At 35.2% G+C, this 26,745-nt stretch overlaps 1 protein-coding gene and 2 long non-coding RNA genes across 3 annotated transcripts; 1 reads left to right on the forward strand and 2 right to left on the reverse strand.

Moving 5' to 3' along the window:
* Positions 1–3,032: 3,032 nt before the first annotated feature.
* Positions 3,033–16,799, reverse strand: IDO1 (indoleamine 2,3-dioxygenase 1). The gene is made up of 10 exons (XM_015076046.3): positions 16,643–16,799; positions 13,257–13,352; positions 13,021–13,140; positions 9,970–10,088; positions 8,796–8,810; positions 7,171–7,270; positions 6,510–6,627; positions 5,393–5,444; positions 4,582–4,730; positions 3,033–3,619 (listed from the first exon to the last, which is right to left on the reverse strand). Exons 1-10 carry the CDS (start codon positions 16,739–16,741, stop codon positions 3,264–3,266), a joined length of 1,224 nt encoding a protein of 407 aa, XP_014931532.2. The 5' UTR covers positions 16,742–16,799; the 3' UTR covers positions 3,033–3,263.
* On the reverse strand, positions 13,903–16,636 carry LOC128314392 (uncharacterized). Its single transcript, XR_008295979.1, has 2 exons — positions 14,733–16,636; positions 13,903–14,669 (listed from the first exon to the last, which is right to left on the reverse strand). It is a non-coding gene; the product is annotated as an uncharacterized LOC128314392 (long non-coding RNA).
* LOC113602790 (uncharacterized) lies at positions 14,055–26,602 on the forward strand. Its single transcript, XR_008295980.1, has 2 exons — positions 14,055–14,347; positions 22,794–26,602. It is a non-coding gene; the product is annotated as an uncharacterized LOC113602790 (long non-coding RNA).
* Positions 26,603–26,745: the final 143 nt, after the last annotated feature.

Here is a 26,745-nt window from a genome sequence, read left to right on the forward strand (position 1 = left end):
TTGATATAGGTAAGCTCCAAATAAGAGTTTTCTATATTGTCAAAGGCATTGGAGAGGGATTCATGCATTGTATGGGCCATTGTATCTCAGAGTTGGCAAGAACCTTAGGGACAACCAAGTTCGTGTTTATATGTCAAATTTTTAGCCTGTCTGAACTTCTAATTTTTAAATTGTTTATTGTATATAAAACAATTCTTTGGAAATAAGCAAATTCCTATCTTTAGCTCATGACTCACCATAAGAACTGTATATCTCAGTGTACTATGTCTCACAGAAGGGTATGAGGATTCCAGAGTGCTGTGAATTGAGTAGCATTCTCTATAATGTCTAATATTATATTTAATATATTGGAGTGAGAAAAATAAGATATGAATTATATGTTAGGAACCTCAACCATTTACCATACAAAAGTTAAGTATAGAAGGAAGGGTGTAAGATATACTTACTTTTCTGAACACTTGATATAAAAAATACACATAATTTTAAGCTATATTTTCCTCACTTATGGAAAACAACATATAGGGAATATACCACTATACACTTCTGATTTTACTATGACATAGGCTGGGATGGAAGTATCAGTCATTCTATTCAAAGAAAACCCATGTTACTAAGAATTCACTGCATCTAGTTAAAACCTTCTCTTATGGTAATAGACCACCTTCATCCTCCAGTGACTCAATGACCCCTCCTCCGTGGTGGAGCCAAGGCCACATGGCATGCATGCAAGAATAACATGACTTCTTTAGAAACAAATCCAGTATTTTGCTGTACATCCTCCAGTCCAGAGATGAGTGAGTTTGAAGAAAACCAGGAATCGTGGTTTCCATTATTTGAACAGATATAAGAGAATACACTCAGACGAACAAGTGTCCGCACTCTTTGTGGAGAACTTGAAGCCCAGTTTCAGTCTGTCTATCACCTACCTAACAACAGCGCCATGTCAGGAACAATGCCATTTTTGTTGTTGTTGTTTTGTTGTGTTTTGTTTTTGTTTTTGTTTTAAGTATTTACTTATTTTGGAGGGAGAGCACAAGCAGGGAGAGTCAGAGAGACAGGGACAGAGGATCTGAAGCAGGCTCTGAGCTAATAGGCTGACAGCAGAGAGCCCAATGTGGGGCTCAAACCTACAAACTGCAAGATCATGACCTGAACCAAAGTCGGACGCTCAACCAACTCAGCCACCCAGGTGCGCCATACATGATGTTCTTAAAGAGAAAATGTGCATACAGAATGTGGCTGAAAGGATCAAAGATGTTTTGGATGTCAAGATGATTGATTACTAATTAGGTAAAACCAATTCTGGAGAAGAAACTCTTGATATGTAGCCTTGTGGCATGTAGCTGCGGAGCCAGATTGATCCGTGTAGCAGACAGGACAGAAAAACATCTTAACTTGGAGTCAATAAATGATCCTTAGTATTTACTTATATTCTAGTAGTACTTTATAGTTTCCTAAGATTTAAGCACTATATTTCATTCAACAGTAACCTTGTGAACAAGGCAGGACAGGCATTATTATGCTCATTGTACACAAATACAAAGTGACTTGCCTAAGGTCACAAAGGTAATAGATGTCCAAAACGGAGCCCACAAAAATAACCCACCTTTGAAACCTCTCAATTTAGTGCATTCTTAACCACATCAAGCCCTGAGACATGATGACCTTTCTTCCAACCCTTAAAAATTATACACGTATACACACACAGGTATGTACTTGGTCTGCATGCATACATTCATGCATGCAAACTTTTCTCATTTTAAACTTATATATGTTCATTGCAGAAACACTGACAGGAAAATAAAGAAGAAAATGTGTCCCATGCACCTAAAAACTATTACCATTGACATTTGGTATATTTTCTCTGGAATCAAATGAAATTTTGCTTATGAACAGGGAGATTTCACTGGGTTAGGGTGTATTCAAAATATGTTAAATATGTTAAAATAGTTTTTAGAGGTGTGACCTTAGAAATATGTGACTACATTTCCTTCCTTGAATCTGTTTGGGTGTGTGCACTCAACCCACTTCCTCAGACCTGAGCTTTCCACAAATTGAAAGTGCTTGCAAATTCTGCACGCAGGCAGCCATTGTGCCTTGTTTTTCTTCTCATCTTTAATAGCATAGCCAATATCTAGCTAATCATCTACTACCATATCTCATGAAATTCTATCAAGTCAGCTCATTTCTTCTCCCTCTTCTTCCCAAATTCCCTTTCTCTCTAACCTGGTCTACATCGAGACCGGTGAAAAAGATGAGGAAGATCAATAAACTAAAGTTCCCCTCCCCTTTATAACCAACTGTGTGACCCTTAGTAAGCAACTTCATCCTTCTGAGCCTCAATTTTGTCATCTTTAAAATTAGTTTGGGTCTGGGTGCCTGGGAGACTCAGCTGGTTAAGCATCTGACTTTGGCTCAGATCATGATCTCATAGTTTGTGAGTTTGAGCCCCTCATTGGGCTCTCTGCTGCCAGTGTCAGAGCCCACCTCAGATCTTCTGTCCCCCTTTCTCCTCATATCCCTTACTTGTGCGCACATGCTCTCTGTCTCTCAAAAATAAAAATAAACATTTTTAAAAAATGAGTTTGGCTCATATAATTTTTAAGCTCCTCTCCAACACTCTTAGATTATGTTATTAAATAAATTAATGCCAGATTGTGCGTGTCGGATAACCCCAGCCTCCTGAGAGAAATTATATTTCAAAGCTGACCTCTTCTTGTTAGCCCACAGTAATTTATTCATGAATTGACTCAATCATTTATATATTCATTCAACAGGTATTTGCTAGGTATGCACTAAGGTTGGGGGATGCATGGGTCAGTAAAAAATAGGGTGTCCCTGGCATCGGGAAGCTTATCATGTAGTAACAATACAGACAAGGACACAGGTAATTATAAACATTATAAACAAGTGTGATATTACTGTAGGGAAAGTAAAGGAATCTATTACCCATGGTTGAGGGTAGCAGTGTAGACTGGGTCTCATCTGGATGAGTATTTAATTATAGTTATGAATAAAGCAACTTTTAGACATTTTATTATATCATATCAATATTTATTGAATGTCATCATTTTAATTACAATAAAATATTCTAATTTTATTATAATTCTATTCTTACAAGGAAGGAACAGATATTGGAAAAACACTTTGAAATCTTTTATAAGTACTATTAAAAAGTTGTGTATTATTAATTTGTGGGTCTGATACAATGAGCAATATAGACATATATAGACATCTTGGTCTTTACGAAATGCCAAGTTACATTAGTCAACGTTCAGCAGGAATTTCTCAGTTGTATTTCTAACACTCTTCAGGAAAGTCATGACACTAGTGCCTCCAGTTCCTTTATTTTCTGGTTCTGATGTTTCTTCAGATGTTGAGTTTGTCTTGTGCTTGTTCTTTGAAGGAATCACGATGTACTTGGCTACTATTTTCAAATGGTATTTTCTCAGGTCAACCATAGCTTTCACACATTCATTATAATCTGCCTTCAGTTTAGCATCACCTTTTGAAATAACAAACTCACGGACTGAGGGGGCTGACTCTAATGACTGGAGAAATTTCCGGTGAGGTAATGGCATATATTCTCTCATTTCCTGAAGGAATTTGAAAGAAGATTCTGAAGGAACAAGAGAAAGATTAGTCAGTAGGGAAACCAAAATATTCCCCAATCTAGGGGAGAAGGTCAGAGTGAGGTCATAGTGGGTGGGAGATCACAAGCCACCACTAAAACATGAGGCACTGAGTTCACAACCACCCTGTTAGAAGACTACTCATCTTGATCTAGTAATGGTAATTATTGTAATACAGGCTTAATTCTGAAAGCCCCATGAGCTGAACTCATTCTTTCATAATAGAGTTTTTTGCTCATGTGTCCTTTCTCACTTCCTACTGTATTTGATCCTTCTAAAAAGCTGATGATACAGACAGGGTGAATACAATCTATACTTGACAGATCATGACACAGAGTCCAGGAGAGTTTAAGGGAGAACTTTTAAATAAATGAATGAACTATTAACCAAGAAGTTCTTACTAGAGCTTCTCCTACCCCTACAAGGAATATAATGGGTGTGGCTCATATTTCAACTTTGGGGCATCTTTAAAATTTGAGCTGCTGGAAAATAAGACAGCTGACCAAAAGCAATGTCAAGCCTCCCCTGTCACTGACATCTCCACTTCCCCAACTTCAACTCACAGTCCCATCTCATTTGCTGGTGACTTTCTCTTTCTGAATCTGATCATACATTTTCAGGACATGTGCTATGGGCTTCATCACAGCCAATTAGGCCTTATATACATGTTCAAATGTCAAGATTGAGAGGGTGATGAACTTGGGTTTTGGTTCTGGCTTCACTGCTTTCTAGCTGGTTAATAAGGGGTTTGTCACTTAACCTATAAAGAAATTTAAAAGTTCCTGCTTGGTTGTTTGTGAAAGGGGGTGATGACAAGATCTGCCTTACTGATTCTTTGAAAAGTATCAGATAGGCTCAGATGAGATGCTGATGGAAAGTTACTTCTTAGATGTTAAAACACTATTGTATTAACATAGGAGATTATTATTATTTGTCATTATCCACTCACCTTCACCAGAACTCTGCTGGATGCCCAGCAGAACATCAAAGCACTGGAAGACACTGCTTTGGGCTGCACTACCCCCTGCAAACTTCTTTGGGGTTTCCCAGACATTTTCATACTTCAGACCCTCTGGCAGCAGGGGGTTGCCTTTCCAGCTAGATGAGGAAGGAAAAAAAATCATTATTTAGATTAATTGCCAAATTTTCAGATATAAAATTTTATAATAGAGGGTGAATGGAGAGTGACGTGACATAGATTTCATTATTCTTCTTCCACACTTCCCTCCACTCATGTTCATTTTTGAGAATGCTAAATAAAATGTTTCTGAGAAAATTTGGCATAAGGATTCTATAAATGGAAGCTTACCTTTGCATTGGAGAAAATATCATTCTGTTCTCTCTTTTTAATGTTTATTTACTTATCTTGAGAGAGAGAGAGGTGGGGGAAGGGCAGGGAGAGAGGGAGAGAGAGAACCCCAAGCAGGCTCCGTGCTGTCAGTGCTGAGTCTGATATGGGGCCGATCCCATGAACTGGGAGATCATGACTTGAGCCAAAAAGCTAGAGTCAGGCGCTCAATTGACTAAGCCACCCAGGCACCTCCATTCCTCTTTTTTAAATGACTACCTTTCCTGTCCATAGTCGAGTCCATGCCTGGCCAACTAATAACAGAGAGAATAGTCTATTCTTTCTCTACAACATGTTTTTTAAGATATGAATTATTTCCTAAACCCGGTGGATAGTGGGGATCATCAGTGGGAATTTGATGTGTTATGATAAATGTTTAAGAGAAAACAAACTCAGGTGTAAGACTACATACCCAGACAAGTATATGCGAAGAACATTGAAAAATGTGTTTGGGTCCACATATTCTGTAAAAAGATAAGGTATGTTAAATTAAGCAGTTATCAGAACCATCACAGGAGATCAAGATATTGTAAATAACTGATAGCGGGTTTCAGCTTAGGCTGCAGGAAAGGCATTAGGTCCATCTGTGCAGAAAAAGTCCCTGAGGAGAAGCTCTCCCAAGTGAGCCTCATGTCCACTGAATAGGGTCTACCATAGGGCTAGCACACAGCTTATATCAAAGAGCCTAAGCCCACATCAGACTCCTCCTAGGGAGACCAATTAAACTGCCAATGTTTCTTTAAAGCTATTTCACATGCTTACTGCCATGAGATAAACTACTTAAAGAAAGAAACAAATCTAAATAAAATGAAAAGCAGAAACAACAACCCCAGGAACCCTGTGGGTTTGTTTCCCTGTGGATCATCCCCATGTCTCTCTTCCCAAAGCTTACTAACATTTTTTATCTGAAGGTCTATTTCTTTCCAATGACCAATCATCAGTAACTCAAAGCCTGGGGATACACTGTCACATATTTGTTGAAGCTGTCCGGCAGAGCGCATTTTTTTTTTTTTTTGGTAGACCTTTGTTTATATACTTTTTTGGTTATTGCTGCTTTTTTTAAACTGTTAATTTTGTAATAACTTTTGAGCTCAGTAGCTTTTCTCTGTTGTTTCTTACTTAACTTGTGAAAAAGCAGAATTCTTAGGGAGTTCTTATCAAGCAGAAGCTAAGTATTTTAGAAATTAAAACAGCCTGAACCTTAAGCAACTGTCTCCATGGTTTTCAGTGGGAGGCTAGGACATTCCTGACAGTTAAATAATTACCTGGCTTGCAATTCTAGCTTCACAATTTACTATCTATGTAACCTTGGGCCATTTATCTTATCTCTCCAGTAGATTACTTTATCTATAAAATTAATATAACGAAACCTACCACAGGAAAGTATAATAATTTAGTGAGATAAAGTGAAAACACACCCACTTAAGTGAGAGTTTTTTTTTTTTCTATTTGTTTAACAACTCTACGTTTCAGGTAATCAGAAACTTGTGACTGCCAGCCTTGAATGTTGCCTGGCATACAATACTTGCCATGAATTTGTTTAAACTCTTTCCGGGCTTGTTTCAGACAAGAAGCTATGTAACGCAGCTCCCTTTGCAGAATATTGTGGTCCTCACATTTTACTGCATTCAATAAATCAGGAATTACCTTAAAAAAAAAAAGGTAAACATTTAAGATTTCTTAGCACTAAATATTGGCATAGAATAAACTTCTTCTAATTCTTAGTCCCCAAATTAAATGTGGGATTTCCACTTCTTTTGTTTTGGTGAGTACCCTCTTATTGTTTGACTTAATTTCCTTGCATTTAATTAAGCTTGGGTTTATTTTTATTTATTTAACATTTAGAGATAAGTTTATATAGTTTTATATAGTTTTATTTCTAATTCTAATAGTCAAAACCATTAGATTTATATCACTCTGTGATCTAGTTCCAATGACAACTTGCATTAAAAATGTATCTCTTTTTTTGAGGTTTCAAACTTTATTCTAAATGTGTGGGTCCTATGCTTTATATTTTAGATGAGACACAAAAATAAATAAAATACTTTTTTCTACCAGATGAACCCTTATATCCAATTAAATAATTGAATGCTCTATTGAATCAAGATAAAGTTATTTCATGAATAATATAGAATGATTGCTCTGCTTATGGAAATCAAGATACAAATTTGCCAGTATGGATAGACTTACTTTGATTGCAGAAGCCGCTGCTATTTCCACCAACAGAGAAACCAGGAAAAATCCTTTACCGCAGTCTCCACCAGGAAACGAAAACAGAATGTCCATGTTCCTAAGAAAATAAGTCAAGGGAGTCAAGAATTTAGCAAAAATACTGGCGTATTTGTTTGAGTGCTTTGTAGTTTTCAAGTATTTTTATTCTATTTTAGTTTCAAAATAATCTTGTGGGATAAGTATGCTAGGTTTTACTATCTCTATTACATTGTTGGGAATATGAGTGTTAGGTCCATCGTCTAAGATCTAATGGTAAATTAAGCTGGGACTTTAAATTCTATTTTAGAATTTTGGAACCAGAAATTCCAAGACCATTTCTGTTTCTATTGTCTCATTAATTTTTCACATGCATATATATTACCATATTTATAGATTTATACATATTTGATGCTTATAGAGACATCTGTGAGGTATAATTTTAAGCAGGCTTTTTGCTTTAAATAAATATATTCATATCTATATTTTTATCTGTAAACCTGATTCAATTTCTCAGTGGTTTACTTGCTTTACAAAGAAATTGGGAAATTCAAATAATTGATTATACCGTATTTTCTTTTTTAGTGAAGTTTCACACTAGTGCTACCAAGGATTCAGTATCTGTATATCTATAAAGTTCATGGTGGTTAAATTCATAGTCTCCGAAGCCAGACCATTTCTGCAAGTTTACTTGTTGTGTGACCTTGACCTAGGTATTTTATGTTTCTGCCTCAGTGTTCTCATCTGTAAAATGGGACTGATGATACCATCTTCCCATGTAAAAGCCTTCCATAGCTGTCCACTGATCTGAAGATACTATTTAAACCCCTTATCATAGCCAAAAGTCCTACATAATCTTTTTGCTAAATTTATTTCTTCCTCCCTTTACCACACTACTACTTGCATCAGTCACTACTTATCAACGACACTAGCCTTCCTTCAGTCTGATAATACATCAAGATTTTCATCACTTTGAGGCCCTTACTCTTGCTGTATCCTCCACTATGAACACTCATTTTTTTCTTGTAGCTAATTCCTTCCTACTCACTCTTTGGAACTCAACTTAAGTAACCTGCTACAGGAATTCCTTCTTCATCCCTTTTATTTGGTTAGAGCTCCTCTTGCCCTCTTCCTAATCAAGGAGCAATTTACATAATTTGCCTGTATCCACTTTCTGCACCAAAGCAGGCTTATTCCTATGATATTTACTTTTGTTTCCCTGGCTTTCAGCCTCCTCTCAGTTCAAAGATCAAAAATAGTAAGGATTGGGCCAAAAAGAACAAGTTTATGTTTCTGGCCACTGAGATTATTAAGTCAAAGACACACAGATGGATGTGCATTTTGTATTTGTGCATTTTTAATTACATTTTATATATGCAGGTGTTATTTTTGCATGTAAATATAGCTATGATATCAAGCAGACATGGTCCTATGATAGTCCGAGATCTAATTAAGGATTGGGATTATTTGCTCTTTAAAAAATTACTTGAGTTATTTTTTGCCTGAATTCAATTGGTCTCTTAAAAAGTACATTTGGATGATACTGATAAACCTATATTTACTTTGAATAAAAAATAATCCTTAGAATAAAGTGATCAAATACTTACTCATAAGTCATGGGCCTTATGAAAGCAGCCATCAAACAGTGGGCCAGTTGGAAAAGAAAAAGAAAATCAGTTAAAAACTCAAAAAGTGGTTTTGAGTTATTATTATTCAATTTAATACTACTGATCTATCAAAGGTAAGATATAAGTAAAAAAAAGAAAAATATATATGTTTTTTAAAAAATATTTATCAACTAGGCATCATTGCAAACACTTAGGACTTTTTAAGTAAAAAAAAAAAGAAATTAAATATTCAAAGAACACAGAAGGTTAGTCAAAACTAGTCATTCCTAATAAACTTTTCTAGATCAAATCCTTTCATTTTATGGTTCCTGGGTCTACAGTACTCCTCTGCAGAAACACACCCAGAGCCCTGGGACACCCTATGTCTCTTGTCCCCTTAGGGTATCCAATCCCACTGCTAAAATGATAGCAGGGGCCTAGTCCCTCAACAGGCTGCCCTGAGGGCCTGGGCATTTTCCTTTCCACTGCCGAAAATGTGTTTACTCTTAACTGGAGAGATAAACATTAAAGTTGTAGAATCTCCAAAACATGTTACCCAAAGAAAAAAAAAAGCCAGACACAAGAATACCTGCTCTATAATTGCACTAATATGAAATCCAATAGCAGAAAAAATTAATTTTTAAAATGACCAATCAGAATGTGTGTACCTGGAGGTAGAGAAGAGAATTGAATAGAAAGAACCATAGAGGTGATATTCTGTATCTCGTCACAGGCTATCCATGTGTGTAGAACAGTCAAAATCCCCCAACCAAACAGTCAGGATGGCACATTTCATTGTATGTTAATTATACACCTTTCTCTCTTGTATATACCAGCAGAGGAAAACATACCCCCAAGAAAGAGAAGAAAGCTGTGCTGCTGAAAACTGAACCAATGACTAACTCCCTATTGACATAAATAGCATGCACTTCTTTAAAAAATAATAATAATGTTTATTTTATTTTTGAGACAGAGAGAGACAGAGCATAAGCAGGGGTGGGGCAGAGAGAGAGAGAGAGACACAGAATCTGAAGCAGGTTCCAGGCTCTAAGCTGTCAGCACAGAGCCCGATGTAGGGCTCAAACTGGTCAACCACGACACTCAACTGACTGAGCCACCCAAGTGCCCCAAGCATGTACTTCTTTAATTCCTGCTCTAATCACAATTTACGTACCCATTGGGATCCTTTTTCTTCCAGTTTGCCAAGACACAATCTGCATAAACCAGAATAGGAGGCAGATCCAGCTTCTTAGACAGTTCACAGTAAGGAACAGCAATATTCTTTGGCAAGACCTAATTAAAACACAGTATTTAGTATTAGCCTTTGAAGTATCTTACCTTTTCCTCTGCTTTCTGGGTGCCAGAACATTAGCTGTTCTACATCATGGCATTCTGAAACCAAACCACTATAATTTTCTCTTCCTCATTTCACAACTTAGTCCTGGGAATTATTAAATGTTTATGTTTTAGATGTGGGCTGATGTGGACATAATCTAGTCAGAGAGAGAAAAAGGAGGTAAAGGGTTCAAGAAACAAAGGATGTATCCTTGACTTTCCAACGGTCTGTGGTTACTTGTAGTCACTTACTTATTCACTCATGTGTCCACCCCATGAATATTTGTTGGGCAATTCCTCTATGCAAGGAATTTTTCATCCATAGGAAATACAAGGATAAAATCATGCTCAGTTTCCTTTGTTCTCAACTTTTCTTTTTCTGAGCCTATTACTCAGGATTCTGCTCTGTGTTTGCCCACATTCTAAAAGGCTCCTACCCCCACAGGGCAATCCTGATGGGCAAGCGCTCTCCTAGGGTGCCCATTGTTGCCACTCATGCATGCCATGTTTTCCAACTGCTCTATTAATCATAATGCTGACCTTTTATTCTTTATCTGCCTGATTTTATAACCAGATTGTCCCATGTAATAATTAAGATCATCCTTGTCATCAGCAGCCTATGGCTGGAATATGTATGGCTCATCTGGAGTAGTAGGAGGTGGGCTACGGTGGGAGAGGTGGCATGACAATGTGGCCCACTCAATAGTTCTGAGAGCTCAGAGAGCTCTAACCTCAGTAGCTTCGGATTAATTTCATACACCTGGAGATGATGGTTTAACAAAGAAGACAAAATGTTAGCATGGTAACATTGGCTATCAAAGCCCTTGCAGAACTTATGCCTCTGGAAAGTGAAACATTTTGGTTTGCAAATGATTTACATTTGTTTCTAAAGGAAATTTCTGCCTCTTTCTGATTTAAAGGGAAGATCAAAGGGAAACAAAAGGGAAGGTGCTTAATTGAAAAATTAATTTGAGATGACTTGGAAAAAAGAAAGGAAATGTTCAAACCCATCTTAATCTATTAGAGACATTTACACAGCTACTAAGAAGCTCAGATGCTAATTTCTAACCCATTCTCAAGCAAAATTTGCCTTATATTGATATATCTTATTTTTTATCCATTTGTTCTCTTTCCTCACTTCAGTAGTTGTATATATATGTGTGTGTGTGTGTATATGACTATTGACAATATGTGTACACACACACACACACATATATATATTTCCTATAGTTTCCTCACTTCAATAGTCATATATATATATATAATTTTTATATATATGTATATACATATACATATATATGTGTATATGTATTTGTTGCTGGCTTCTAAAATCCTTTTTAGAATAATGTGGTATATAAAAACTAGATAAATTAAAAATATATTTTTATTTTTATTTTATAATTCTGATGTCCAGTCTGGTAAATTTATTATCTTTTTTATTATCCCATGTACATTCTGGTCTCCATATTTTTTGCTAGTCCTCTCTTTCTCTTTTTTGCTTCTTTCCTCTTTGAATAAGCTGTACCAATCTTTTAAGAAGTAATTCAAGTCCCACTTCTTCCTTGAAACATTTCATTATTATACCAACTACTATTTAACTCCTCTGGACTCTCATACTTCTCCACTTAGCATATGCTGCCCTTTGTTATTGATGATCTTTCATTTTGTTTTGACTTTATTTACTTATTTTGAGAGAGAGAGTGTGCATGTGTGTGTGAGCAGGGCAGGTGCAGAGAGAGAGAATCCCAGGCAGGCTCCACTCCGTCAGCGCAGACCATGAACTCTGAAATCATCACCTGAGCCGAAACCAAGAGTTGTAGGGTTAACTGACTGAGCCACTCAGGTGCCCCTATTGATGATCTTTCTATACAATACCTACACATTTAGCTAGACTCAGATTCTAGCAAGTCTAGTGGGGCTGTGTGCTTAGGTTGTAAGGCTAGAACTAATCTGAAACTTTTTTGTGTCATCACAAAATTTATATATGGTAGTCTGATAATTATAAAGAAGTAAAAGGTGTTCCCATGATTATGCAGAACACATTTTCTCTTTTGTTTACATATCAGAGGATGACTTATCACATAGGGGAACTATATGTGTTGTTTTGTATTTAAACAGGATGTGGAAAGACAAGATAATAATTCCAAATAAATTGTCAAAAAGGAAAAAAAATCATTAAATGGCAGAAGGTGCTTCTGGAATCTATTTTATCTCTTTCTTGTCTAAAGATCAGGTATTACAGTCAATTGGTTTCATGTGATTAGGATTGCCAGCTAAAATAAAGTATGGTATTATTTTAAATCTAAAGTTATCTACTGTTGATGAGAGTAGAGTGAAACCCATATGTTTTTCCGTGTTGACAGATTACATTTACATTGATGTAAGAGAGCACTTTGGCATTAAGTAAGAAGAGTCATAAAATGTCCATATCTCCCAAAACTCATAAAGAGAGAAAAAATTTAATTTTCAAATATATTGATTATAATGTCATTTACAATGGCAAAATATTAAAACAAGGACAGTATTTGTAAACAGAGGATTGAATAAATAAAGTCCAGTAACTCAATGAAAACTATAAAGTGATTGCAAATGATGACTAGCATGATTATGTTGTAACTAAAAAATGCTTACAATATAATTTAAGTGAAAGACTCAGGACATATGTCTATATCCACAGGATGGAGCAACTGTGTTATGTAAGTGAAAGATTAAAAATCCAATAATGATAGCAGCTGGCATGTTAAGTCAATGAAACATCGTCTTCTTTTTATTTTCTGTTATACAAGCATCACCAAATTTAGTTATAATAGTTTTAGAATTATTTTTACGTTAAATGTAAATTGGATGTAAATTGTCATATAGCATAAGAAATACCAGGAAATCTCCAAACCTCACAAACATCTTCACCACCTTGGTTCCACACATATGCCATGGTGATATACCCCAGGACCAGATGTGCAAGGCGCTGTGACTTGTGGTCTTTGAGGTCATCAATACTGACCATTTTTAACTGGGAATAAAAAAAGAGATTGACTCAAATCAACATGGGTGACATTATAGCTTTAAAGCCAAGTGAAAAATGTTAAGAAGCTCTAACAGAAAGATGAATGTAATGCCTTTCCAAACCTTCTCAACTTCTTTACGTAGTTCATTTTTGTCAATAAGTTCAGGCAGGTTTTTAGCAATGGAAATCCATTGATCATAAGGGTAAGGTAGTTCCTCCTAGAAAAAAAGAAACGGGACATTTATTTCATAGTGAAAATTTTTATGAAATAGTTTTGCATCTGATTCATAGTCTGTCTTGCCTGTAGATCAATTCTGTGTAATGCTGTCCTGACAAACACTTACCTGTCCAGTAACCCCAGTCCTTGCATTGTTACCTGCACACTCAGAGCTCAAGACTTCTTCCTCTCCTCCAGCACTCTCACCTGCTTTTTACACATGCTACCTCAAAAGTTCCACTAAAATCATCCTGATTACTCCAACATACACTTAGATCCCCAAGTATAAATCCTGTGTATTATACCTTCACATTGTTAAGTAATTTATTGTTATCTGCTATTTATTTTCTCTTCCTGGCTAGATTCTAATTTTTTTTAATGGAAGAAAATTGAGATTTCTTAGATGTCAGTAAGTAGACTAGGCACTTTGCTCAATAATTTCTTATTTAAATATTATAATGACCTAAAAAGTTGATTGTTATCTCCATTTCATGAATAAGGAAAACAAGGCTCAGTTTATGAGATTGTTTTGTACATATAGTTTATTGTGATTGAACTTTTAAGTGTTTCCAACTTTCAAAAATCAATGCTCTTTCTTTCCTTTTTTTTTTTTAAAGCTTATTCATTCCTCATTTCTAAGAGAAAGAGAGAGAGCACAAGCAGGGTAGGGGAAGAGAGAGAGGGAGGGAGACAGAATCTGAAGCAGGCTGCAGGCTCTGAGCTGTCAGCACAGAGCCCAACATGGGGCTTGAACTCACAAACTGTGAGATCATGACCTGAGCTAAAGTCAGATGCTTAACCGAATGAGCTACCTAGGCACCCCTCAAAAATCAATGTTCTTTTAACATCTCGCTACCCCATTTGATGGTAAGGATTTTATCATGCTTTTAATTTTGTATTTCTTACAGAACCTTGGACAGTACTGGACTTGTAAGAGATGCTGTACCTATATGTACCAATTGCCTGCTTTGGTACTATAGGCTTATATTTTTCCCGGTAAGTGCAAATAAAATCCAAACAAAAGTGTCTCTTTGGATCTTATCATATTTATACTTTCATGTCAAAGGAAAACATGTAAAGAAAAGACCTAGACACTGCCCTGAAATGAGCTTCAACTTCCCATATGCTCTTTCCCCATGCCTTTCTCATTAAGCTGTTTCCAGATATGTTCTTGAGGTCATCAATACTGAACTATGGGGATGCAGCAAAAACAGAAAGATTAACTCAAACCAACATTGATGAAATTTTAAGCTTCAAAACAATTAATATTATAAGTAAGCTAGAAGACAAAAAGGCAAACGTCACATAAAATTCAAAGCTTCAAAACAATATTATAAGTAAGCTAAAAGACAAAAAGGCAAACATCACATAAAATTCAAACATTTTCAGGGACTTCAGATAATTGGCCAGTCTTTGTCTATTAGTGCAGATTTTTTAGCAATGAAATATGCAAGCAGTATATTCACTAGATAGTCACCTCTCTGGTTTCTCTGAAACCTTCTCCCTAACCACACAAATGCTGTGCAATGGTGTTTTTAGTAACAAATATATATATATATTGTTGTTGTTCTGCATTTTACTCTGGAACACAAGTGAATTTTTGGTTTTTACTATTTTCCCCAAATAACAGAAATATTTTTTATTGTCATATATCGTGATTAACGTCCTTTTGACAGAACATTTAACAGATGCAAAAATTCAATCAATAATATACTTCTGTTTCAGAGGATGCTTAATGGTATAATATAAATTAATTAAGAATAACACAGAGGGTCATCAACTTCTGCTAGATTAGAGAATGTATTTTGTATCTATGTGGAACTAGAAGATATTATTTTCTTTTGGAATAGAAATTTGATTGATGATAAAATATGAAATGAACATTGTGAACTTATGATTTCTAGGAAAGATCTTCAGTGAAGAAATAAAAGTAATGACTAATTTGTTCTCCTTGTTTCAGAATATGATCTAACTTCCTAAACATCTTAAGTAGTAATTACTACTTTTTAAGTAGTCCAGGAAGAGTTTTGTTTTGTTTTTGTTTGCTTTCATTTGTTTTGCTTTACCCCTTGGAATCTGTTCTTAGAGCTCCAAAACTGCCACGATTGTCTTAATTTTTAAAAGAATTTACTCTGGGAGAAAAATTATATATAGAGTTTTGCAACTTCTTGTTGTACCATTGATAAGTACCTTTCCAAAATCATCTTATCCTGGCACTGCAGTGTGCTTGTATGGAGGGGGAGCAGGTCTAAGTATTAGTGATTTGTAAATACAAAGTGCTTTAAGCAATGACACTAGTGGGTTTGTTGTTGTTGTTTGAGAGAGAGAGAGCACAAGCTGGGGAGAGGGGCAGAGGGTAAGAGAGAAGGGCTCGATCCCAGATCCCAGGAACCTTGAGATCGTTACCTGAGCAGAAATCAAGAGTTGGATACGTAACCAACTGAGCCACCCAGATGCCCCTACAGGATGTTATTTCTAAGTACAGCTGGATTAGATCTCTAACTAAAAATATGTTTGCTGCATTGAAAGATGCCCTCTGTATGGCTTAAATTTCTCATCAAGAAAATGAGGTTAATAACATACGTACTTTTTAGGATGGTTATGAAGGTGGAGTAAGTTAGTATTTGTAAATTGCTTCACGATGCTATATAAATGTTTGTTATTTGAAATAGATAATAAGATGGTTTTCCTGGCATTCTTTGAAATACAACTTAAAAAAATGTAGTTTTAAAGACAAACATTTAGTCTACATGTCTTGCTGTTTGCAGGCAAAGTTTGTAAAATTTAAAAAAAAAGGCAATTCAGACTCTCATCCAAATCTTACACTTAGTAGCAACAAGTAGTATTAATACAACACAAAATTGCTTGATATACCGTCTCAAAAACCTAATCAAAGTAGCAACATGTACTTCACACAATTTAAGGTATTATCAACCAAGAAAAGGGGTTCCTTTGACATGCATCATTTATTACTTTGTTGTTTTTTTTTCAAAATTCCCCCCCAAAATGCAATTGCACTAAGCCAAAATACTTCTATAGTTTCCTTATTTCATCACTTACCTTATCTGTGTAAGGTAAGTAAAAGATGGATTTAAGACTCAATCTCTAGGCAGAAAATTTTAAGGAAGTTAAGTATGCACCATTTATTAAAATTCTGCTCTACTTTTGGCATTGCTTCATCCATTTGTTCAGTAAAAATTACTGAACCACATTTGCTCAACAGAAGTTAACTTGCTCAGGTAAGTAATGATAAGAAAACATTTTTGCCCATACATCAGTTCTTTGTCTTACCTGTGGAGTTGGCAGAACGAAGCCCACCTCTTCATCTATATGGTATTCTTTCAAATTTTTCCAAGAATTTTTTGTAGGCAATATCCTATTGTGTGACATTCTTGCAGTCTACTTCTCTGGTCCTCCTTGTGCAAGAAGTTTTCAGAGCATCTATTTATTATAAAGGTTGCCATAGCCAATGATTGCAAACTTACACACGTAAGCAGCAAGAAATGACTTCCACTTTTGGAATAGTTTCATTTTCTTTCTTTGTAATTTGATAAACAATAAAACCACAAAAGCATCTCTTCATCATATGAAGAAACTGAAAGTTTATGGTACTATGAAGTATTTGTCACTGGGAACACCATTCGTTTACTGTCATAGGGAATGTGGGAAAGAAACTGAAATAACAAAAACCATGAATATAGGTAACTAGAAAAGTACATTTTTTAATGGGAACTATTAAATCTTTGAAGTAAGACAATGAATTTGACCAAGGCTAAAGTCCTAAAATATCCCTTCACTGTTACTATCATTGGCTTTCCATTAAGTCTCTAGGGTTCTTTAAACACGGTAGTGTTTTATTTCAGCAACCATGAAATGTAAACCATGCTACATTGAACTAATGTAGGCAATGATTGATGTAGAAAAAAAATGGAAGCAGGTGAGGAATTAAGACAGTACCTCTTGGGGCACCTGGGTGGCTCAGTCAGTTAAGCGTCAGACTTCAACTCAAGTCATGATCTCACCCTTCGAGGGTTTGAGCCCCGTGTCAGGCTCTGTGCTGACAGCTTAGAGCCTGGTGCCTGTTTTGGATTCTGTGTCTTCCTCTCTCTCTGTCCCACTCCAGCTCATGCTCCGTCTCTCTGTCTCTAAAAAATAAACATTAAAAATTATTTTAAAAATTAAAAAAAGAAAGAAAGTACCTCTCTACATGCCCATTTTTCTTATTCAGTCTTTTATCTGTGTTCTCAGTGATACAGTTCTTTCTTCTTCATATTCTTTAGAAGTAATTTTTAGGAAGACTTTTCTGTGTCTCTACTATATTTGACTGCTAAGGACTGTTGAAGCAATAGTACTTCACATTTGGAGAGTTTGTAATATGTTAAAAGTTTGAATAAAGGATAAAACATCCTGAAAATGTTTCTTCCAAAATGCAAATTAAAACTGCATTTGGCAAGTTCTTTGGGGTGCATGTAGTTCTGTGGTCACTTACAGGCATTGTTTGATCTTACTAATAAAGCTGAAGGAAAAGGAGAAACTGTATCGTTCCTTATGATGATCAAAAGGAGAAATGAGGAGTTAGTGTGCAGTGCATTGTAAGAATGCAGTTTTGTCATCCAGCTTATGAGTACTTGAAATAACTTCCTGGTACATGACTCTGCATTCTAGAATATTTCTTACACTCTTCTTTCCCTTGAATCATGGATTCTTTTTTTTTCTTTTTTAACATGTAGTTTTACAAGAATATGTTCTCCTTATAATAAAACTAAGGGAAATTGAAACTAAAATTACACAGGAAAACACATGGCTAAGCTTCAGAATGAATAATCCATGAGGCTGATATTTTTGAAACCAGGCCCAAGGCAAAAACACAAATAAGAATATCGTGTTGGATTATCATCATGGAAGGCAAACATAACCAAAACAATTTTAGGAATTGGAGAATGTGTGTTTATTCCTATGATGTTTCATTCTTTTTACCTGGATTTGTTTTCCATCGGTGAGTCAAGACAGATACATGTAATGAAGTTTTAGATAATTCTATCTCAGAAAAGTTTCTGAGGCTTGATGCTTTTTTAAGAAGCATGGTTTGATACAACTTCTTCTTGACTCTCCTTGTTTATTAAATCCATCCTACCTTCGACTCCAGAAACAGTAATATTTTAGCATCCTACTTTTCTCTCTACCTATTTATCTCTACCTTCACATTTTAACCCTTTTCATATTTTCATATTTTGGAAACATTTTCAGTCCTCATTCATCTTGATTTTTCTTCAGCAATAACCACATCTCGTTGAAAATCCCTTTGCACAAGGGGTCAGAAAAGCATCTTAATCGTACTATCCTCTATCGATTCTTTATCTTTTCCTTTATCTTTTTACCTGTGGCCAGGTCATTGTGAAAGAAAGCTCCTGAAAGTCAAAACTCAGCTTTTTGCTCCATAACCTCCCAGCTCTGACGGATACGAATCTGACTGCCTTGCATATATCACTTGTTTGATGACTTGGCTGAACTCTTGTATGTAATGATTGTACTGCCTGGGTTATCTCCATAGCTATAAAGTACATTTCCAATTGCCTGGTGAACATCTACATCTGGAAATCCCATTTTTCTTTTCACTGAGCACAATGCCAGAACTATTATAAATAATAATAAAAAAAGAACTATTATGAATAAACCTGCAAAAGAACTTTTATCCAGGACGATGATAAACAAATTTGTTCCCTCACAACATGCTACCGTATATAGTAATCCAAGTTCCTCTTTATTATTATGTTATGCTAGTCTATGTAGAGAGTAGCTTTGTTTTAAAAGTAAAAGAGGTTTCAGCTAAAAAAAGTTAAGTGACCTAGAACATATAAGAAGAATGAAGAAAATTATTGAAATATCAATATCCACTGGCATTTACCATTAATAGTTTGGTGATTATGTTTTCCACTGTTTTTGGTTTACATTAATAATATCCAGGGATGACTAGGTGGCTTATTCAGTTAATCATCTGACTTATGCTCTGCTTGTGATCTCGTGGTTTGTGAGTTCGAGCCCCACATCATGTACTACACTGACAGTGCAGGGCCTGCCTGGGATTCTCTGTCTCCCCTTCTCTCCCTGCCACTCCCCATACTCTTTCATACTTTCTCTCTCAAAATATATAAATAAACTTAAAAAAAATAAAAGAATAAAATAAATAAAATTTAAAAAATAATATCCAAATTTTCCTGACTACTCACTTGTGTCAGGAATTTTCTTAAAACTGTTCATGGTAACTAATTTGACATTTATTATTATCTTATGAGAAAATGCTCATGATAACCCCCAAAAGAAATTAAGGTGATTCAGGATATTTCTGTGCCTCTAACATAGCTGTATAAATATGAAGTAGTGTAGACTGTGAGGCAAATAGTATCTTATTGCATCAGAGTTCTCCAGAGTAACAGATCCAATAAGGAGATAGATAAATAGATGGATAGACAGATGGATGGATGGATAGATAGATAGATAGATAGATAAACAGATAGATATCAAGAAAGGGGCTCTCATGATTGTTGGGGCTAGAAAATCTGAAATCTGGAGGGCAAGCTAAAAACTGGAAACTCTTGACAGGATCTAATGTTGCAGTTTACCGGCAAAATTTCTTTTTTAGAAAAACTTACGTTTTTGCTCTTAAGGCCTTTCAACTGATTAGATGAAGCCCACTCAAATTATCCCACTTAATTTCTATTACTTAATGCAAACTAAGTATAGGTATTAACTAATCTACAAAATCTCTTCAAGACACCTGCAATTAGTGTTTAACTGAATAAGTGGGTACTGTAGCTAAGCCAAGTTGACATAAAACAAATTATCACAAAGATGAAAGGGGAATACTTTATAACACAAAGTGTTTAACTTACCAGGAAGATATGACGATATTAAATTTTCTATACATTAAACAACATAACCTCAAACCGTGTAAAGCAAAAACTGATGTAGATGGAACACAAAAGACACAGACACATACCCACAATTAGACTGCAATTTTTTTTGTTTTTATTTAAAATCTCACTAACAGAACAGCTAGTCCCAAATCACTAAATACATAAGCAATTTTAAAAACAAGATTAATGAACTTGATCTAATTAAGATATATAGATTATCAAGCTCATCAATTTCAAAATACATATTGTTTACAAGTACACTGGAAAATTTACAAAAATTTACCGTATAGGTATGTGCAGGCCCATAATCAAATGTGAAAAATTTTATGAGATTAAATCCTACAGAAAATATTTTTTAACCCAGGTAAAATAAGACAAGTAAATAACCAAAAGTTCACTGGGAAATCTCTGTATGTTTGAAAATTAAGACATAGGTTTATATAATTCATAGGTCAAAAAACACCATCAAAATAGAAACTAGAAACTATTTTTACTTGAATAATGGTTTAAAAATGATAAAATTTCTCGGATTCAGCTAATGGCTGACTGAGAGGGAAGTGTATCGTCTACAATGCATACATTATTTTAAAAGAAAGACTACGCATCCATCTCATGATTTTGGAAAAATAACGCATTATGCTCAAAAAAGTAAGAGATGTTGTTACATAAAAAAAAAATTACAAAAAAGTGAGGTATGGTTGTTACATAATTGTAAATAAAGTTATGAATGAAATAACAGTTATTCACATTAAAGTCTGTAAGCACCCTTGACCGGTATTTTTTTCAATGTTTAATTTCATAGGGAAACAGAACTTAATATAATTCATATACAGGAAACTACATAAATTTTGTTAGATAGTCATATTGTAAATGGAAGAGAGACGCCCCCTTGTGGGTTCTTTAAGGATAATTTCCAGCGCGGCAGTGAAATCACTCTGAAAAACACGTAAAATTAAAGGATTTATTACATTCACAGGTTCTAAAAAGGGAGGCACAGTAGGCTCAGATGGCCACCCAAAGTCACCAAGAGCCCAAAGTTTGATCATAACAAAGAAGAAGCGGAGGAATGTTCTATGGGCAATGGGCAAATACCTTTATTGAGAGTCATGGGTGGGGTAGTTTGTAGTACCCTGGAAGCATTCACATTAGATAATTTGTAACCGAAACAGCGGGGAAAAGAGGAAAGGGACAAAATACGGAAGTCATCATGAGATTTATTACTTCAACACACATGTTGAGGATGGGTACCCAGAAAAGGGAAGTAGCTACATAAAAGTTCAAAACAAGCAAGGGCGGGGGTGGTGCTGGCACTCAAGGAGCCAGTGACAGAACAAATAGCCGCCACACAAGATTAATAAAATTTATTATCACATAGATTAAGATAGAAAACATTTACGTCATTCAGAATGTTCCCTTTGCCTCTTTTCAATCCCCTCTCACCCAGAGTCAGCCACTATTTTGATTTTTATCACCATAGATTAGTTGGGTCTGGTCTTAATACAAATGGAATCATACAATATGTATGCTTAGGGTTCTGGCTTCTTTCATACAACATAGTGTTTTGGGGATTCGTCCACGTTGCATTATTAAAAATGTTTTTCTTCTTATGGTTCGATAAGTTTTCATTACATAAGCATACCAATTTTGTTGTTTAACCATTCTCCTTAAACCATCAATAAACATTTGTTTCCAGCTTTTGACATGTATGAGTAAAGCTTCTATGAACATTGGTCTAAATCTTTGTGTAGACATTTGAGTACATTTTTCTTAGGTATTTGGCTAAGGGTGGAATTGTTATGTAATAACTTATTAGAAACTGCTACATAGTTTTCCAAGGTGGTTTTCCATTTTCCATTTTCATCAGCATAATGAAATTTGTTGTTGCTTCACATTCTCAGCAACATTTTCTTTGCTATTTTAGTAGATGTGATATCACATGTGGATTCAATTTGTATTTTCCTTATTATAATAACTGCTATTCACATATCTTTTCTGATGTGCCTATTCAAGACTTGGAAAGCTTTTTTTTTTTTTTAATTTGATTTTCTTTTTATTACTGACTAGTATGAGCTGTTGATTGATTCTGGATACAAATACTGTTTCAAATATGTATACTAAGAATATTTTTCCAGTCTCTGGTTTGTTTTGTTTTGGTTTTGTTTTTACTTCCTTAATGATGTATTTGATAAAGAATGTTTAATTTTAAAGATTAATATATCAACTTATTTTTACATATTTGGGACATTTCAGTGCTATGCTTAAGAAAACTTTGCTTACACCAAGTTCAGGAAGACAGTTTGTTTTCTGCTAGAAAATTTTATAGATTTTGCATTTTATTTTCATGATTCACCTTCAATTAATTTTTATATTATTTAGTAAAAACCTTTTCCTTTCTTTCTTTTAAATTTTTTTGTATATAAATATTCTGTTGTTCCAACACCATTAGTTGAAATAATTTTTTTTTTTAGTTTTTTTTTAGTGTTTGTTTATTTTTTTAAATTTTTTAAACGTTTTTATTTATTTTTGAGACAGAGCATGAGCAGGGGACGGGCAGAAAGAGAGGGAGACACAGAATCCCAAGCAGGCTCCAGGCTCTGAGTTGTCAGCACAGAGCCTGATGTGGGGCTCGAACTCACAGACTGTGACATCATGGACCTGAGCTGAAGTCAGATGCTTAACCGACTGAGCCACCCAGGTGCCCCCCTTTCTTTTTAATTTTTTTTAATGTTTGTTTATTTTTGAGAGAGAGAGAGAGAGACAGAACGTGAGCAGGTGAGGGGCAGAGAGATGGAGACACAGAATCTAAAGTAGGCTCCAGGCTCTGAGCTGTCAGCACAGAGCCTGACTCAGGGCTGGAACCCACGAACTGTGAGATCATGACCTGAGTGAAGTTGGGTGCTTAACCGACTGAGCCACCCAGCTGCCCCTGAAATAAATATTTTTTAATGGATTTTTTTTGGCTATTCCAGATCCTCTGCATTTTATTTTTTGAAACTAGAATCAAAAACCTCCTGGGTTATTGATTCTCATTGCATTGAATCTTTAAGTCAATTTGCAAAGAAATTATATCTTATGTTGAGTCATGTAATTTATGACTATAAATATAACTCCATAAATGTAGTTATTTGTTCAAGTTGTCTAAAAGTTTTTTGGTTAGCGTTCACTATGGAAGTCTTGAAAATTGTTCTATGGTATATTTTTATAGATAGTAATCTCCTTTAAATTCTTTTTCTAACTGGGGTGCCTGGGTGTCTCAGTCATTGAGCATCCGACTTCAGCTCAGGTCATGATCTCACGGTCTGTGAGTTTGAGCCCCGCATGGGGCTCTGTGCTCACACCGCAGAGCCTGGAGCCTGCTTTGGATTCTGTGTCTCCCTCTCTCTCTGCCCCTCTCCCACTCATGCTCTGTCTCTCTCTGTGAAAAATAAACATTAAAAAAAATTAAATTCATTTTCTAATAGATGTTTCTGGTATCTAAGTACAATTGATTTTTGTATATTGTTCTTGACCTTTTCAAATTCACTTAATTGTTCCAACAAATGGCTTGTATGCTCTTTTAGATTTGCTGTGTATATAATTATGTCACATGCAGATAAAGACAATTTGATTTCCTGCTTTCATCTATTTATCTATCTAATATATATCAATTAGTTCCTCTAAGATGACAATGTATAGAAGAGATGAGGGCCTACACACACACACACACACACACACACACACACACACATACTGTATGAATACTATTCGCTTATTGAAGAAGTTTTTTTCTATTATGAGTGGAATGAATATTTTTTAATTTTTTTCAAACGTCATTGAACATGTTTTGAAGTCCACAGAGAAAATTATATAGTTTTTTTACTTAATGCTTTTAATTGGAATGATAGATATATATATTTTTTAATTTATTTATTTATTTTGAGAGAAAGAGCATAGATGAGAGACAGAGAGAGGGAAAGAGAGAATCCCAAGCAGGGCTCCATCCTATGAACTGTGAGTTCATGACCTGAGCCAAGACAAAGAGCTGGAAGTTCAACCAACTGAGCTACCCAGGCACCTCTGTAATGATAGATTTTTGAATGTTATAAGTATCTTTCATCCCTAAGCTAAATCTGTCTTGGTCATAATATATATATTTGTTTAATTTGTTTCTTTCCTTCTTTCTTTCTTCTTTCTTTCTTTCTTTCTTTCTTTCTTTCTTTCTTTCTTATTCTTTTTTAAATTTTAATTCCAGTGTAGTTAACAAACAGTGTTATATTGGTTCAGGTGTACAATATAGTGATTTAACAATTCCATATATCACTCAGTGCTTATCAAGAATAAGTGTATTCTCATGATATATTGTTCTTATTATATATTGCTAGATTTCATCTGCTGATGTTTTGTTAATTATTTAAAATTTTATGTCCTGGAGGGATATTGGTTTCTAGTTGTTTTTTTTCTAGTTTTCTTTCTTTCTTTCTTTCTTTCTTTCTTTCTTTCTTTCTTTCTTTCTTTCTTTTTCTTTTTGGTAATGTCCTTGCCAGATTTTGATATCAAGATACATAGGCTTTTTTAAAAAAATAATCCTTTTTTTTACATTCTCTGAAGGAGTTTGGGTAAAATTGATGTTATTTTGCTTTAATTTTTTATAGAATATACTAATTAAACAATGTGGGCCTAAGGGTTTATTTTATGGAGAAGTTTCAAATTACTTTATTTCACAAACATAGGACTATTCTAATTTTCCATATGATGTTAGGTCAGTTTGAAAGTTCTGTTTTTCCTCAAAGTTGCTGTATCTGGATCAGCAAGAGGCAAAAAAGGAAACCTGGACCCTCCTTCTCCGCACAGACATGCTGATTCAACAACATGGACCAATTTCTTTTGTTAGAAATCCAGAAACCTGTTGAAAGGCTCTTGCCACTGAGATGATAGGGACAAAAGCCAAAATGAATAAAATGACACCTTACTCATAATCTCTTCCCCCTACTCCGTGCCACACAATCATGAGAAAAACCAGAACTCCCAGCTTCTCCCTAAGAAGGGAAGGAGAGGACTGGACCATATGTCCAAAGTTCAGACTATTTAGGGGGCTGCCCAAGGTACCAATTACTGTACTGAGTACGAGCACTGATTGGAAAAGGGCCCAGGTCTGGGAACCCTGAGAATATAGTCCGCGGTTTGAACTAGCACGCTCTATTAGCCAAAGTGCTTCCCCTGGTTCAGCACTGAGCAAGCGAGAACACCCAAATCCTTCCTTCTCCCTGGAAAGAGTCCAAGCATGCAAGAGGGAAAGAGAAAAATAAAACATATATCTAACATTCAGACTTTTCAGGGAGCTCCCCAAGGGACTGGTTTTTGTCTTGCCTGTCTCTAAGTACGGACAGGATATAGTACACTCTGGATGCCTGGGGACCAGCATATGCTGCTTCTTCACAGGAACTACAAGATAACAGACACCAGAGGGAGCAAGATATCATAAACTCCTGAAAAAATAAACCAACAAATTCTTATAATTATGAATTTACATGGACAAGTTTGGAGAAAAGACACATCCACCAAAAACTTTTGAGAGGCCCACCAGAATCTCTAGCTAGGGTAATTGGTGAAGGTCTTCCCATATATGAAGCCAGTCCATAGAAACTAAGAAAAAGCGCTGTTTTTTCAAATATGCAGATACCCACACTGTTGAGGGCATTAAACACACACACACACATACACAGGAAACAAAAGAAAACACCAAAAGAAAAAGGGGTTTCATTACCTAATAAAGAATTCAAATTATGATCATAAAGATAATTTGTAAGTTCCGGAAAACAATTTATGAATAAGTTAGAAATTTCCAAATAAAGATAGAAAAAAATACAGAAATTTTGGAGCTGAAAAAGAAAATAGCCAGACTGAATAATTCACTAGAAAAGTGTAATAATAGACTTTATCAACTAGAAGAGAGAGTCAGCAAACTTGAAGACAGGAAGAACATTTGAAATTATCCTATCACAGAAGCAAAAACAAAAAAAGAATGAAAAGGTGTGAAGAAAGCCTAAGGGACTTCTGTGTCCTCATCAAATAAATCAATACATGCACTATGGGAGTCCTAAGAGGGAAGAGAGAGACAGAAAGGACAAGAGAGCTTATTGAGAAAAATAATGACCAATGCCTTTTCTCTATTAAGATGGTCGATCATGTGTTGTATTTCTTTCATTTTGTTAATGTGTTGTATAACATCAATTAATTTGCATACATTGAAACATCTTTGTTCGAAGGAGTAAGTTCCACTCAGACATGGTGTATAATCCTTTTAATGTGCTGATGAATTCAATTTACTACCATTTTATTAAAGACTTTTTCATTTATATTCATCAAGAATATTTTCCTATAGTTTTCTTTTCTTGTGTTGTCTTTCTCTGGCTTTGGTATTAGTCTGATACTTGCCTCACAAAATGAGTTTGGAGTTGTTTTCTTCTATTTTACTTTTTGTAATAGTAAGAAGAGTTGGCA

Source organism: Acinonyx jubatus, chromosome B1, assembly GCF_027475565.1.
Source record: "Acinonyx jubatus isolate Ajub_Pintada_27869175 chromosome B1, VMU_Ajub_asm_v1.0, whole genome shotgun sequence".
Classification (NCBI taxonomy): Eukaryota; Metazoa; Chordata; class Mammalia; order Carnivora; family Felidae; genus Acinonyx; species Acinonyx jubatus.